The sequence below is a fragment of the Molossus molossus genome, unplaced genomic scaffold, assembly GCF_014108415.1.
Source record: "Molossus molossus isolate mMolMol1 unplaced genomic scaffold, mMolMol1.p scaffold_m16_p_10, whole genome shotgun sequence".
Classification (NCBI taxonomy): domain Eukaryota; kingdom Metazoa; phylum Chordata; class Mammalia; order Chiroptera; family Molossidae; genus Molossus; species Molossus molossus.
The window spans coordinates 61,982,666-61,999,382 of NW_023425345.1; the positions used below are offsets into that span (position 1 = coordinate 61,982,666).

Here is a 16,717-nt window from a genome sequence, read left to right on the forward strand (position 1 = left end):
TTTTTGCTGGTTTAGATCACTGAAGCATCTCAAGGTCCTGAAACAGGGCCTGGCACATAGTTGGTACCCGATGGATTTTCGTTGAGTAAAACACATCAAGGAAAGGGATTTTCTGATTTCTCTTTTTGTTGTTCAGTTTATCAGCAAAGGGGAATCTGGCATGAACCCTTATGTCGCTGTGGATATCTTGATTGCCGTGGGTGCTACCATCATGATCCTGGGTTTCCTGGGCTGTTGTGGTGCCATGAGAGAAAGTCGCTGCATGCTCCTGTTGGTGAGTTTTCCAGCCGGTCCCAGCACCCACCCCCGTCTGCCAAAAGGACTTGCAAGGTTGATGCAACTCTGGCTTCCGTTGAGAGGGTTTGATCGTGGAAGTAATATGTTTGGCTTGGAATCAAGGATACCCTAAGAAAAGACAAATTTCAGCCTTCATTTATTCATTCCTGCTGAGTACCTGGTACATGCCAGATAATGTGCTAAATGTGCTAAATGATGCAGTGGCATTAAGACCATTAGAACCCATCGGGGAAGATGGACAAATAAATAATTAGCTGCAGGGGGAGTGGCCCAAGAAGAAAAGGGTGAGGATATAGGAGGGAATTTCAAGCCAGAGGCAGAAGTAAATAAGGTCATCTGTGTGGATAAGATTGTGATGAGCTTTCCAGGAGGGAAAAAACCTGGCTTTTTGGAGGAACTACAAGGCCTTGGGCATTGCTAGCTTGCTTGGGGAACTGTAAGGTCTTGGGTATGGCTACAGTGGCAGAGGTTATTTGTGGTAAATAATGGAGATGAGTCTGAGTATGGACTGTGGCAAAATCACATTTTAAGCCAAGAAAATTGCAAGGGAGTGAGATAATCATATCTGTCACTTAGAAAGCTTCAAGGAGGATGGATTCGGTTGGGCTAACCCACAGACTTCCGCTTTAAAATGTATAGTAGAAAATAATAAATGGATATTAAAAAAACATTAGAAAAATCATCAAGTATTTATTAGATATAAATCTGACATAAGAGTTTATCAGAGTTCACCTAAACTTGTTTCTCTCATAAAGTAAGTATTGTGTCAGTCCCTGAAAGAAATATTTTTGAAGTGTTTGTTCATTACGAGGGAAGGTAAGGACAGAGTTTTAACAGAACTCTGTTAGCATCCATAGTGTTGCTTTTAGGTTCATATGGCCTCATTAGCAATTGATCATTTAATTACTTGAAGAGCTTGCTTTAAAAATCAATTAATTTGTGGGCTGTATTCTCCAAAAGTATAAGGCAGGTTTCAGGTATCTACATTTATAACCAGACCCGGGTGATTCTGACAGTGGTAGAAACGTTGTTTTGTAGTCATTTCTGAAGTTTGTTTTGAAGTTTGTGTTTGAGAAAGAAAGAGGAGAAAGATAACATTTAAATAATGTCATTTAAGTTTTTAAACTTTCCCCTACTCAACATCTACTGACATCTACCATTCCATGAAGACATTTTCTTTTTAACCATTTCTTGTGGTCAGTCGTTGGAGCAAATATTTCTGTGTAGCAATGGTCCCAAAATTTGCTTCTTGAGGCAAAGGGTAGAATACATGGAGAGAGTGGTTACTACTTCAACTTGTAACATGATCCAGACTGTAGAGCGAAGCGCCTTGCCAACAGGTCCCAAGATGTTCCTGAATGCCCTGGAGTCATGTGTGTTCCTTCTTCTTTCTTTCAGTTTTTCATAGGCTTGCTTTTGATCCTGCTTCTGCAGGTGGCGGCAGGCATCGTAGGAGCTACTTTCAAATCTGAGGTGGGTACACACATGATAATTGATAATTTTGGGAAAGTCTGAGAAATAGAAAGACTACCTTCTGACACGAATAACTTTACAATATTTTTTAAATTTGCAGTCTGAGCATATTCTGAATGAGACTCTCCAGAAAAATGTGGAGCTTTTGAGTGGAACAGATGATAACGCTAAAGCATTCCAGAATACCCTGATTAAGTTTCAGAAAGAGGTAATTAGAATTTGTAGGTCATTTGGGGAGTGAGACATGGTTCTTGTGTGTTTACTTAATTTTTAATAGGTGGATTCCTTAAAGGTTGAAAAGGGTCTCCATTTTGCAGACTTGATTATTCTGTCTCTATGCAATAAGAAAAATCCAAGAATATTTCTAATTTCTTTCCAGCATCTTACAAAGTTCTAAAGCATTTCAGAAGGACAGAGATTAAGAAGATATGTTTATGCCCTGGCCGATTTGGCTCAGTGGTTAGAGTGTCGGCCCGAGGACCAAAGAATTGTGGGTTCGATTCTGGTCAAGGGCACAAACCTTGGTTGTGGTTCTGTCCTGGGTTGTAGTCGGGGTTGTGTGGGAGGCAACCAATTGATGTGTCTCTCTCACACTGATGTTTCTCTCTCTTTCTCTCTCTCCTCCCCCTCACACTCTATCCGAAGATATCTGGAAAAAATATCCTTGGGTGAGGACTAAACAAAAAAAAAAAGAAGATAAGTTTATGACAGATTAAGTTTTGATTGGGCCAAACCAGTCATTGTTTTAATATTTATAGTGTGCTTGGGCATTTGGAGCGTCTCTTTCTCTCTGTCTCTCATTCTCTGTCTCTTTCCTTCCATGCCCTCTCCCTCTCTCATGAAAATAATTATAGCTGTCATTTATTACTGCTTACTAGGTACCAGGCTTTACATTTAGTAGCTCATTTAATTCTTACAACAACTCTATGAGGTGGACAGTGTAATTCTCCTCATTATTCCCATTTGACAGGTGAGGAGATTAGGGCTTAGAGAGGTCTGACAGCTAACAAGTGATGGGGCTGGAATTTGAATCTGACTAGTTAATTCTTTTGAATCAGTACACTAACCCCCATTTGTTAGTTTATTTATTTAGGCTGCTTTGCTATCTTTAGGGTAAAGGCAAAACTTGGGCAGGCACTGAAGGTTTTCTATGCGGCTCCTACCTAATAGTACAACTTTCTGAAGCACAGTTCTGTAACGAAAACACTCTGGTCCCGCCGGGTCTGTCTGCTCAGGGTGCGTGAGGCAGCCCTGCCTTTCTCCCTGTGCACTGTTCCCCATCTTCGGGATGTACTTACCACGTCTTCCGTCCAGATACTCCATGTGCTGGAAGGCTTGAGTAAAATATTACTTACTCTGTGAAACTCCTTCCAACCACACCTTTAAAAAAAAAAAAAAAAAACACATTTTTTTTTTCCTTTATTGATTTTAGAAAGATAAGGGAGGGAGAGGGAGAAAGAACTAGAAACATTGATGAAAGAGAACATCAATTGGCCGCCTTCTGCATGCCCCTCCACTGGGGATCGGGCCCACAACCCGGGCATGTGCCCTGACCGGGAATCAAAGCAGCCACCTCTTGGTGCGTGGGTCGACGCAACCACTGAGCCATACCGGCCGGACAGAACTACACCTTCTTTATTTGTAATCCCCATCGTGTTAACTACGTGTAACATTCATTTCACATATGTCGTAGAAACTCTTGGAATCTTAGAGGAGAGCTGGATTTTATAGAACATTGCACCTGACTTCTCACTGACTGAAGTATCTTACATCTATGGTCATACACCCTCTAACTAAATATTGAAGAGCTGAAAGTTTACCACTATTTGCCCATCCCACTTATATCCAAGTTTGATAATTAGTGTGTTCTTTCTGAATTGGAAACAAAGTCTGTCTCCTGAGAATTGGCATCATTCAGTCTCAATTCTTTCTTCTGGAGTTTCAGAGGAAAAAGAAAATCTACGGATGGTCTATATGCTGCCACTTTTTCTTTGAAAACGGCTATCATGTGACTTCTAAAAGATTTGCTTTTCAAGTTCAAATATCCTTTCTTGAGCTATTTATCAGATGACTTTTTTTTCCGGAGCATTACCCAATTCCCATTTGGATAGACTCCAGCTTGTAAAAATTCTGCCTAAAGCATCATTTTCAAGAGCCAAAGCTTGATACGAGTCAGTCCCTGTTTAGCTGTCTCTGGTCGTGCTCCCCAGCTCCCCAGCGCTGCATCCCTTGGCTCATTCTACTCTGAAACCCAGCTTCATCAAGGTTTAAAGCAGGGAGAATTCAGGCAACTCCGTTCCTGCGCTGGGTGGGACTGAGCGCCCTTGATTCTCCCTGGAGCCAAATGTACTGCGGGTAACCACTGGGTCGCTAGGTTGAGTCCTGAGTCACACTTGCTGCACATTGTGTCTGGTGTCCAAGGTCTCAGTGCCGACAACGGGGTTCTAAATGTTCTCTTTTTCATAGTACAATTCTGAATTGCTTTCACTTTTATGCACTAATCCTGTATCTGAAGCTCCTTGTGTTCATAGGACCATATTTTCTTTTCATTGTGCATTCTGTTTTTTCTTTTCTTTCTGTTATCCACCAGGGCTTTCTTTCCTTCTTTTTTTTTTTTTAAGTAATGCTTCTTTGGAAAAAAATTCTCCCTCAGACTCTGGCTGGGTGACCTGGGGCTCCACCACACATGGACAGACATTCCTACACAAATTCCTTGCTAACGTGCTAATGAAATGTGCCCCTTGGATTCTTGTGATGACTATTAGTCTAGAGATTGTTGTCTCATTCCCTACACAGTGCCTTGTTCATCCAGCTGTTATAACTCCTTCAACAAGTTCTGATCAGCTTCCTAACTGCTCCTACATCTGATCTGGGACTAGAAATCATACCCAGTTTAGCCTTTCTACACTGTCTTCTGTATGACTCTACTCCCCTGAGGAATCCTGAGGTACACCGGGGTCCAACTGTGGACTGATCTGTGAGTGCCTAGAGTGGGGTTTATAGTTTTGGGGATTTATGTTCTAATTAGTGATGTCTCTCTACCATGGGAATAGGAACAGAGGTTATTTCCAGATTGCTCTCTGCTAATGTTGATTGGTCTCGGGACCACCTGAGATCTCCAGCTCTTTGTCATATAAAAGCCTGCTGAGTCATACCCAGAGGGGGGCAAAACTAGGTTACCAATTGTTTATATGGAAAATAATGCAGTAATTAATAAATAATATAAGAATAAACTCTGTCTTGTGTACTCACTACTATAAACCTACTTTTGCCCACCTTGCATTTGTGTAATTGAGTCTTCGAGCCAAGGTGCTCAGTTAAACTTGGTAGTTTAAGCCCATTGTTTGGACCATCTTTGAACTTGATTCTGTTCTCCACTGTGTTAGTCATCATTCCCAGCTCTATATCAGGTACAGAGTTGAAAAGATACTTTCCATATCTTTATCTAAATCACTGATACCAGTGTTGAATAGATGACGGTCGGTGAGAGCGTAATGGAAACAGTGACCATGACAAAACAAAAATAACAATGACAGCTAACACACAATGAGTGCTTTCTATGATCCAGTCACTGGGTTGAGCATTTCATGTCTTCATGTGGGTTTTCTCTTTTTTATCTTTACAACCAATCTACAAATTGATAGATATTAGCAACTCTTGATATTAGCAACTATTATCTGTATTTCACAGATGAGGAAACTGTGGCACAGAGAGGTTTAGGTCACACGGATAATGTGGTCACCCAGCCAGTAAGTGAATGTTTTTTCCACGTCCAGGCATTGCAATGCACCTGAGCCTGGAAAACCACCCCGTGTTGGTTCTGTTTTCTTCAGCCATTTATTTTTCTGCCTTTCTGCACCAAGAGTTTTCTCCTATTCTAATAGAGCAAGTAGGACAAGATGAGGGATAATTATTTCTCTCTTTCATCTAATAATGCTCTGAGTTACTGGGCTGGTCACTTCCTTCTTTTTCTTCCCCAAACATGACCAAGTTCCCCTAGGGTTTCACCATGTTTCAATTTATTCCAGCCCTTAACCTTTCTGACATTATTCTAAGAGTTTCATCTCTCATTTGTACCCCTTTCCCTCTCGTGCAGATGTCCATCTAAAGTTTAATTTCATGGGAGGCCCACTGAGAGTCCTTGGCTTTTGAGGAGCCCCTCGCCCCTTTCCTCCTAGTCTCCAAAAGTGATCAAAGATCATGAGAAGGAAATTTCATTTTTAAAATCTCTCATCTCTTTTGAGCAGAAATTTTTTAAACAGATCTTGACTCTTGCATGAACTCTTTGGAAGCTTCTTGCCTAAAATCTAAGCTAAGTAGAACTGATTCTGCTCCTTTTTTTGTCATTAAAAACTGGAAGGTAAGCCCTGACCAGTTTGGCTCAGCGGTTAGAGCGTCAGCCCTCAGACCAGAGAGACCCGGGTTCAGTGTCTGCTAAGGGCACGTACCTCGGTTGCAGTTTGTCCCTGGCCCCAGTTGGGGTTGTGTGGGTGGCGACCAGTTAATGTGTCTCTCTCATGTCGATGTTTCTTTCTTTCTCTTCCTCCTTCTCTTCCTCCCACTGTGTCTGAAGATGACTACAAAAATGTCCTTGGGTGAGGATAAAAAAAAAAAAAAAAAAAACAGCTGAAAGGTAACTTGTTCATCTTCTTCCCAAGTTCCTCAGACTTTTGTTCCTGCAACCTGTTTTTCCTTCTTTAATATTAAGACCAAAAGGGAATATTTATTTATTTTTGCTTTTTACATTCAGAGAGTGGGTGAAAATACACAATATTTCATTAAAAGAAACACCTTAAAAATGGTTTCAGGAGAATATGATTCAATGTACTGACAATGTTTTTATCTTCTTTAGTGCCTGCTTTTCATATCTATTTTTCATCAAACAGTTTCAATGCTGTGGTTTGCTCAATGGAGCTGCTGACTGGGGAACGAATTATGAGTCGTGTAAATGTCCAGATCAGTCAAATACTTCTTGTACAATTTATGAAGGACAACTTGTTTACAAACAGGTAATAACAAATCAAACTTGGCACAGTAAGGGGTCCTGTTCATTTTATTCACAATGAAAAGTCTTCACAAAAATTTAAATTGCAGCAATTATAATAGGAACCGTGACATAAAAAGTCCCAGGAATTTCCCAAATAAAAAAGAAATCCTTATTTAAAGATAAAAGCCAATATAAAAAAGATGAAAGTATTTCATTTCTTCTATGAGTCTGGCATCATTTAAACTCAACTCCAGTAGATCAAAGTAACATTCTGCTGCAAGGGAGGCGAAGTGCAAACTAACAGATAAAAGTTTATTTTGTCCTCTCTGGTGATTTTAATCATTATTCTCATTTGTTTCTATTTTAACATATGTGCTAGAAATCTATATTTTCACTTTAACTTTAAAAGTAAAGCTTTCTTTTTCTGATCAAAAATTCCTTTTCTCAAGTAATTGTATAGGTGTAAAAAAGGGACTTGGCCTTTAGGGGTTTCAGCTCTGGGTGTTAAGTTTACCTACTGATTTGTCTAATTAGTGCTCCAGGTTAGAAGTTGCCTCAGACATTTCAAGTCAATTGAAGAAGCTGGGTTTATCTTTCATGTGTTGTAGATGTCACATTTATTATGTCACGTGTGGGTGTCAATACGTGCATGTCATATTTCTCATTGCTTAATTCATCAAATAAGTATTGACCATTTCCTACGTGTCAGACTATCTAGCAGCCACTGGAGATCAATTCTTGATTAGGGCGCAGTGTCTGCATTGATGGAGCTGATGCTCCAATAGGCAAGAGAGAAAGATAACCAGGCAACTTCAATGTAATAAACTATTGGTATTTCTTGGATAGGGGCAGACACGGGTGTTATGGGACCCCATCTAATTCAGTTTTGGGGGTTCAAACTATGGCTTCCTAGAGGATATGATTATCTGTCTATTGCCACAGGGTTTTATATAGTGTGTTCCTTCTGCCTGAAAGGAATGTGTACAAAAGTAACAATTGGTGTTAATGTGTCATTTATTTGCTGTTATCCTTCAGTGCCTACTATGTGTCAGACAGACCCTTACTAGAATCAGACATGCTTCTGGGTCCTCTAGGAGATTAGAGTCTAGTTGAGAGAGAGATCTATAATAGCTATTATAATCCAATAAATTATACATTAATAATTATAACAGCTCTCATATGTCAATAAATTATATATTAATAATTATAGATTATTTCCATCTATTATTGCCTTAGTAATGGCTACTGAGGTTAATTTTATATCGGGACATAGAAAGTATCTCAGGAGAAACATCTCTCCTGCTGACTGTCACATCCCTTATTCTAATCTTACCAAAATTAAGGAGACTGTTCTGAAAGGGAATTGCTGTTGCTAGTATTTAGAGTTACATGTTGGGGAGAAGTTATCTCTCAGACTACAGGCTATCCTGTCTTTCATTATCCAAGTAATATAAGTTAAAAAAAATTGTATTCTTCCTTTTTATATTCCTCCCTGCTCCCTCCCCCCCTCCCTAATGTTAGAGACACAATATCCACAAGGAAGAGGGAAATAAATATGGTGTAAGCAAATGTAGTTTCTGCTTAGGATAATGAGAAAAATAGTAAATTCAATTGCAGACTGCTGTGTCCCGTGAAAGATTCAACACAAAGATGTTTTTCTTCAGGATACATTTTGAAAAGCCCTCACATTATCCTAAAAAATAGTAGACATTCCCTCCAAAATCACACGTAATTCAGCCAAATGCAGGCTGATCGCTGCACCGGTTTCCCGAAAGGATGGTCATAAATTCATAAAATACTTCCATCTGCCCTGTGTCGTTCGCGAGGAGTCTGGAAAAATAAGAAATCTGAAATGGCCATAATTTGTTTCTTTCCCTCCTCCCTGTCTTTTGCCAAGATAACCTGGTTATCAAAAGGGGAAGGGGAAGAAAACTCATTAAGCATTACAAATATGACTCAGTAAATCATTAATCTCATAGTTAAATTTAAATAATGTAATCATTTCTTCTAATGCTTACCATTTTGATCAGATGAGATTAGAGAAATCAATTCAGGAACGAAGGGAAAAAGCCTTATGGAAAATTTATATTTTATTGAACAAATAGCTATATTTTGTTAGCTCTTTGTACATAAAAGACTATTATTGGGTTGATATATTTTCTAGCAACACATATAATAGAACTATTACATTGTATAATATTTTTATTTTTTAAATTAGTCATATAATTTACAATTTTTTGGAATTTGTAGTGTGGTCGGAAATGTTTTAAGCTTGAAATTGCATGTTGGTGTGTGTGAAATTTTAAAAATGTGCTAAAGAGGTAACTTCTCAAATTCTCTTTTTTATTTAAATTAAGGACATAATAGTGGACATATGATTTAAAAAAAATTTAAGGTAAAAATAAACCTGATAAGTATTAGAAAGGGATTTCTGACGAACCTTGTTTGAAAAATGAAACTTTTCACTATTGTTAGCTGGAACCCCAAACAGGGAACTCTGCTACAGATCACAAACCTAAAAATATACACAGTCAACATGCTAATTCTAGAATTGTGAATCAAAATAAAATCATTATTTATACCTAGAGATACCTAGATTCAGCAGTGACATAGTTGAAGCAAATGTTGCCCCTCAAGTGCTTTCTAGTGTATGAACAACCCACAATTACTACCATTCAGCGAGGCGAGGAGCTTGAAGTAGAGGAAATTATCAATTCCTTTTTGTTGAATGTTTCTTGGTAACAATGTAAAAAAATCAACCCAGTGAAAAAGAATCTTATTCAGATAAGGTCATCAAAATGTGATTAAAGGTAACTTTTTATGTTTTGTGTGTGTGTTTTTTTTTAACAGCCATGCGTTTCTTTTATAAAAGACTTGATTAAAAAACATGCTATCATAATTATCGGAATAGCGTTTGGACTGGCTGTTATTGAGGTACAGTATAATCTCTCTACATTGACTCTGTTTACTCCCTCGTTGTCCGTTACTTCTCCTAACACATACTTATGGTGAGCCAAGTAAAAACCAGGTGCTTCGGAAAAGCACTGGGTACCAAGTGCCAGGGGCCAGCATCACTCTCTGTCAACTTTGGTTCTGGGGAGGGAATTACAATCGTGTGAATCGAGGAGCCCTAAGCCTGTTATTTCTGACTGATCTCTCTACTGGGAAATAAAAATGGAGTTAATTTCCACACAGTTCTTAGTCCCAGATATCTTTTTCCCATTGAACACTAATACAAGAGCCCCGCCAGTGCACTGAGAGGTCGCCAGTTCGATTCCCAGTCAGGGCACATGCCTGAGTTTCAGGCTGGATCCCCAGTAGGGGCCTGCAGGAGGCAGCCAATTAGTGTTTCTCTTTCATTGATGTTTCTATCTATCTCTCCCTCTCCCTTCCTCACTCTCTAAAAATCAATGAAACACTTAAGATTTTTTAAAAAGAAAAAGAAAACTAATACAAGTTAAAATTAGAAGAACCCCAGACAAATCCAAACACAATCTTTACATTTTTTATTTCTCCTCCTGATTTTGAAACAAAAAATAAAAAAACTGAACTCAAGAGTATGAGGAGCTATTCCATTCTAGAGAAACCTAATAAGTTCTAAAAATTCAAAATAGTTGCCTTTGATTTTCTCACTGTAAAGACTATGGGCTCACTTGAAGTTTTTAAGGAAACTCTTCTCGGGGTTTATGTATTTTACTCTCATCAATTTGATTACTATTGATGTGGCGGGGGGGGGGGGGGGGGATCCTGTACAGGGTTTTGATCTTGATGGCCTTTCTTGGCATTAAAAAAAAGGAAGAAGAATCTGAGTGATAGTTCTTACATGGCCTAAAAAACTTTGCCAAAATGATGAAGTAAAACTATTTCAGAGAAGCATGTTTGGAATCATCTTAGCTCTTGGTTAATTTAGACATCAAGTGAGTCAAATTCACTTGCATCCTGTTCAGGGCATTGGCAAGAGTCCTAACGATGTGCGGGGTGTCTCCGTGGTTAGTGCCTCGAGGGGTGAGCTCAGCTGAGTGCCGCAGCTTCACTCTCCTGGAACGCGGCACCGTGTCCCCCTTGGGATTGCTGGAGGCTGGTTACCTCTCACTTGTGCCACATCACTGCCAGAAAGGAATTTCAGCCAGCACTGAAGCAATTTAGTGTTCTAAGTGGTCATTTCGGTTTACTGGTGTGGAATTTCCCAGCCAACCTTTAGAAGAAGGGTAGGGACAACTAGCAATAAATTGGGATATTGACTATTACTTCCTGGTAGCCCAGAATAGGTCTAAATATGAAGCATTCTCTGCTGGAAACATGGCCGGCTTTCTTTACGTCCGATGTAGGATCCAAGTTGAATGGTGCTATGTATTAAGTCTAGTTCTCTTGATTCTGCCTTTGTGAAATGTCATTTATTTCTCTGCTTTGTAATCTGGGTTAATGCTAATTTAGAAACATGAGCTAGTGGCCATAGAGGTGAGCGGGGAATCACATACATATATACTCACACGTTTATAAACGTAAGTCACACAGCACAAACACATGTTGCTGGAGTAGACTTGATGTGGATGGTTGAAAGAGCAGGCTTTAAACAAAGCATTCGATGCAAGTGTCACTGTGACTGTCAAATTTCACAGGAGACTCAAATTCACTAAGACTGGCTACAGCCCACAGATGCTTTTAAGAAACTTCTCAAAAGGAAAGCCAGAAAAAAATAAAGACATAATCAACTGGGGAGATGGATCTCTCTCATATCATAGTCAAAAGCATTGCCAAGAACTTAAATACACCTAATGGGAAGTAAGATTACAAGAGGGATAATACATGTGTTTGCTACATATTTAGATATTTTATTGGTTGTTCTAAAGATGTGATTAGGAAAATACCTTAATAAATACCCATTTTGTAGGTAGGGAATTTATATATATGTTAATGTCATAAAATATAACTTTTTTAGTCATGCCAGTTAGTGTGATTTCTAGACTGCATGTAGATATAATAGTTGATTTAAAGAACTGTAGCTTTGAAAATATTCCTCTGATATTCGGTCTATAAAATTGTATCAAAAAAAAAAAAATGCACTTTGGTCTGTCTTAAGTCATTAATCCTAGTTGCCTAACACTTAGGCCCACTTCCAAGGCTTAATACTTAGGCCTTGTTTCCCAAGTTCAAATTCAAGAAAACACAAAGACTCAGAGAAAAATCTCTCCAATAAATATTTTAAAGAAGTTAACAGGGACAAATATCCCCATGCAGAAAACATATTCAAACTATCTTCATTAAAAAATAATACGAAAAAAATTACCCTCCGACATTTAGACCTTTGGCATTAGTCTGTTTAGGCACCGGCTCTGTTGTTAAGACCACACACCTGAGGGATTCTTCTCAGATAGGATGTTATGAATCTATGTGAAATGCTTTGTTTTGTAAGAAAATTTTATGTGTAGACATTTTTGGAATTCTCATTATTCCAAGTAAAATAATCAGATGATCATATCTCTTTATTTGACTACAACAACTTAGAAGCACGAAAAATGATCAGCACTTTTCTCATTTCAACTAAGGAAAAAAGTCACTGACATTGACAGTCATCACTGGGGGATAAAAGTCACCCTGACAGACGGTCCCAAGAATAGCATAGTTAAAAGAGAGAAAAATGATAATTTTACATTTTTTTAGACTTCTCCAGAGTATGGGAACTCATGCACATTACTTGTCCTGAGTCTTCACATACATTACCACACAATGGATCTCTTTTTAATTACTTGCTATTTTTATGAACAATGATACATTTTCTTTTCAGAGGCAGTGAGATGCAAGAAAGTGGCATATTCACTGTTGAGTCTGCTGATAAATGGTGGGCTTCTGTTTCAAGCATGTGACAGTGAAAGACGATAGTTGCCTTATCCCAGTATTTTGCCCATTTTCTTTCTTCTTTCCTGATACCTGTCTTCCAGACTTGAAGCTTGGGATCAAGGCAAAAAGACTGAATTTCAAGGCTTTTTGAAGTTATTCTAAAAGAATGACTGAGAACACTCTGAATGAAAATCACTATTTTTGCAGAGAATTAGTTTCTACTTGCTTTTTTTGTTGTTTGTTTGTTTGTTTTTTAAGAAGAGAAATATTGGGCAGTAGCTCTCATTTAAAACGCATTGTCAGGAAAGTGTTGTTAAGCAGACGTCTCAATACAGGAGGAGCACGTGTGGTGACTCAGCATAAATGGTAGCTCACCCTCCTGCTGGCCCTCAGAGCAGGCTGGTGCGGAGGAACCTTTTGATCGGTGACATCAGTCTGTCTGTCATTTCTACATCAAAGCCGCAGCATGCGAGTCCCCAACTGCAAAGACAGGGCAAGTTTTGAGGTCCCTCATTCTTGGGACAGCCACTTAATGAGCCGGAAACTATGCTCCAGATTTTCAGTTGTGTTTTTTCACTTCAAAGGAAATGTCTGAATTAAGCTATTCTCCATCGATTGAGAAGTTTTTAAAGAAAAAATGTATTTTTTTTCCCTTCCTCCCAGCAGTGCCCTAACTATGGCAAGAGAAATTCTAGACTCCTTGATTTTTATGCAGATGATCTAAACCAGGTGATCATCACCCTCTTATGGAAGCAGTAGGTGTGTTGAGCACCCAGAGTTCCCCTGAGCTCCCCTGAGCTCCAGGGCAGATGCCCCACAGAAGGGTGGAGTGCTCCGGGCAGCTGCTGCTGGACGAGCAGATAGGGCAGAGGAGCCCGGCCAGCTGAAGACCCGATTAGGACACAGAATACTCAGAACTTTCGGAGGTTTTGTCCTGTGGGAGTCTAATTTCCCACAAAGGGAGATAACAGATAGACAAGATTATATATTTATATACATAATGTTCTTTCTGTTTATGATGTCTCCAGCATTGTCCCTTAAATTCCATGTTAATTCTATTGTTTTGTTTTCTAGATACTTGGTCTGGTATTTTCTATGGTCCTGTTCTGCCAGATTGGGAACAAATGAATCTGTGGATGTGTCGAGCTGCCATCAGTCAAACTCCTTTGAAATTTTGCTTCGGCTTTTGTAACAGTAAATATTTGAGGGCTGTATATGTTAGGAGCAGCTGTCCTATTAAAATGTCTCATTTAGCTAGACTATAGAGATCTTTCAGACATATTGAACATATTTAGGATTTTAGTGATACTAGGAAAATGATACGAATATGCATTTCTACTCAAAATAAATGTAACGTTCTTTACATCGGTGCTTTTTTGTGTCTGATCATTGTGTTCAGGTGATGCTGTGTTGCAAACATTCACCTGGAGCCACCCAGGGGAGTAATCTCCGTCTCGGAGGGACAGGCAGGGCGGTGCTTCCAGGCTCGTCAGAGGCAACACCGGCTTCTGTGTGGTGTCTCGGCCACTAGTGATGAGATTAAACCAAGTGTCAGGTTGAAAGAATGAGAGCGTGGCCCAGCTCTTTTCTCTTTATGCCAGTGTCTGCCGGTGGTGTCTCTCTTTGCTCTCTGTCTGTCACGGGCACAGGAAGATGCCAGGGCTGTCTTTCCAGCCACCGAATCTCCCTGGACCTTCCTCTGAAACATAGTTACAGCTGCTTCTATCTTTCTCATTCTCACAGACATTTTTGCATTTTACCTCTTATTGAGGTATTAATATACACACAATAAAGTGAACAGATCTTAATTAAGTATGTACCTGTGTGTGTATACTTTGCAGAGTGCCCCTACATGGCACCTACCAGTGCTGGGTCAGAGCTGGCTCACGCCGGCTCCCAGCAGCCTGTCCACATACGACTCTTCCCAGCTCTGCTCAGTGACGTCACATTAGTAGCTTGAAATCCACCTTGGTGGGAGAATTTACACCCTGGGGACTGGCAATGGTATGAAACCAGAGATTTTTGTTTTTTTTTCTAGAGCTGGTTGTTCAACAGTTACTAGTATGTCACCACCCTCCTCAGCAAATACCTCCCCAAAGATAGCCGCTCTTCTGAATTTTATGACTACAGATTCACTTGCCTACTCTTGGACTTTCTACAAATGGGATTGTAAAATACACACTCTGGCTTTTTCTCTTCAACATGTTGTTTGTGAGATTCATCTATACTGTTGCATGCAACTGAAATTAATTTTCATTAACTTCATTAATTGTTATGTAGTAGTTCATTGTATACAAATATATATCACAGTGTATTTATCCATCCTCCTGTTGATGGGCATTGGGTTTGCTTCCAATTTGGCACTGTTGTCAATAAAGCTGCTACAAACATTCTTTGACGTCTCTAGGTTTGTATATGTACTCCTCTGCGGAGCAGGAGAAAGAGAGAGAAAGGCAGTCATTGTCAAGTAGATCAGAGTGACCAGCGAAGAGTGGAAAATGTGGGGGAGCCCTGGTGAGGTTAGACAACCTGATTCTGTGTCCCCTACTGACGATAAAGGTAACTGTCCTCTGGCACATGCCGTCTTCCAGAAACTCTACCTTTATTATCCCATTTCTTCTCACCACATTTTTGTGAGGTAAATGCTATCTATTGTTAGCCTCATTTTGCTGCTGAGAAAATAGAGAACTGGAACTCCAAGCCCAGAGCCAAACCATTAGTACTTGGCGAAACCGGGATTTCAGCCTTGACACTTGTCTCCCAAACCTTGGCTGAGGACCGTGCTCTATTTGACTTTCCGATAATATGTATATTAATACACTTACCATGTGTTGCCTGTGTTGGTATACGGCAGCTCCCTAAGGGCATTGATTATTTCTTATTTGTCGTCATGTCCCCAGTACTTATCGGAGTGCTTGGCGTATAGTAGGCACTCAAAGAATGGTAGCTAAAAATAAAACTTAGATATATTGAGCGTTTATTATACGCCTAAAAGAGTCTAAGCATTTTGCATAGGGTGACGCATGTAGTCCAGAATGACCCTCTTAGGTCAGTACTGTCATTAGACCTAATTTACAGATGGGACAAGCAGGGCCCAGTGAGATTCAGTAACTTTCTTCGGCCAAGCAGCCAGTTAAGTGGAGGAGTTGTGACTGTCTAAGGGACTCGAAACCTGTGCCCTTCTGTCATGTCATTTTGCCCTCCTTACAGTGTTATTGGGAGAACAGATGAGGGAACGAAGGGAATGGACATGAAAGTGCCTTTGCATAGTGTCAGGCCATATTAGGATATTTCATGGTGTCAACGACTTAAAGAACTACGTCAGTCAGGGAAGGCAGGAAAACAAAAATATCTAGCTATTTATTTATTTGCTATTATTATTTTGTTAAATCTTCACCGAGGATATTTTTACATTGATTTTTTCTTTTTAGATAGAATGGAAAGGAGGAAGGGAGAGAGGGGTGGTGAGGAACAGAGAGAAACATCCAAGTGAGAGAGACACATCAATTGTTTGCCTCCCGCACAACCCAACCAGGGCCTGGGGATGGAGCCTGCAACCCGGGTACGTTGCCTTGACTGGGCATCAAACCCACAACCCTTCAGTCTGAGGGCCGATGCTCTAGCCACGGAGCCAAACTAGCCAGGGCAAAATAATCTCTAGCTATTTAAATAATTGAAATATAATACAGGGAACTGTTGTAGTAGTCAGCTCGGGCTACAATAACAAAATTCTGTGGTCTAGGTGGCTTGACAACAGAAATGAGTTTATCCCACTTCTGGAGGCTGGAAGTCCCAGACCAGGACGCCGGCAGATTTTGTCCTTGTGAGAGCTCTCTCCCTGGCTACAGATGGATCACCTTCTTGCATAGAGAGAACGAACGAACTCTGGTGTCTTACAGAAACACTAATCCCGTTAAATCAGGGTTCCACCTTACAATATCATTTAACTTCAGTTATTTCCTGACTTCAAATACAACTACCCAGAGGGTTAGGGCCCAGACATGAATTTGGGGAGGGAAGGGACAAAGTTCAGTTCATAGCAACTGTTTACACAGATGATGGAAGGAGCCAGGTGGGATCGCAAGATCAAGCAGAAATGAGCAACAGTTAGAACAGTTAGAA

General features: G+C 39.8%; 1 protein-coding gene across 1 annotated transcript in view; it reads left to right on the forward strand.

The window, feature by feature from the left end:
• TSPAN8 (tetraspanin 8) overlaps positions 1-14,899 on the forward strand; it is a 32,633-nt gene extending 17,734 nt beyond the window's left edge. Inside the window, exons 3-8 of the mRNA XM_036252055.1 lie at positions 137-274; positions 1,696-1,770; positions 1,871-1,978; positions 6,657-6,779; positions 9,608-9,691; positions 13,670-14,899. Coding sequence (XP_036107948.1) covers positions 137-274; positions 1,696-1,770; positions 1,871-1,978; positions 6,657-6,779; positions 9,608-9,691; positions 13,670-13,723 — 582 coding nt within the window. The 3' untranslated portion in view covers positions 13,724-14,899. The remainder of the gene's footprint in view (positions 1-136; positions 275-1,695; positions 1,771-1,870; positions 1,979-6,656; positions 6,780-9,607; positions 9,692-13,669) is intronic.
• The last annotated feature ends 1,818 nt before the right edge of the window (positions 14,900-16,717 follow it).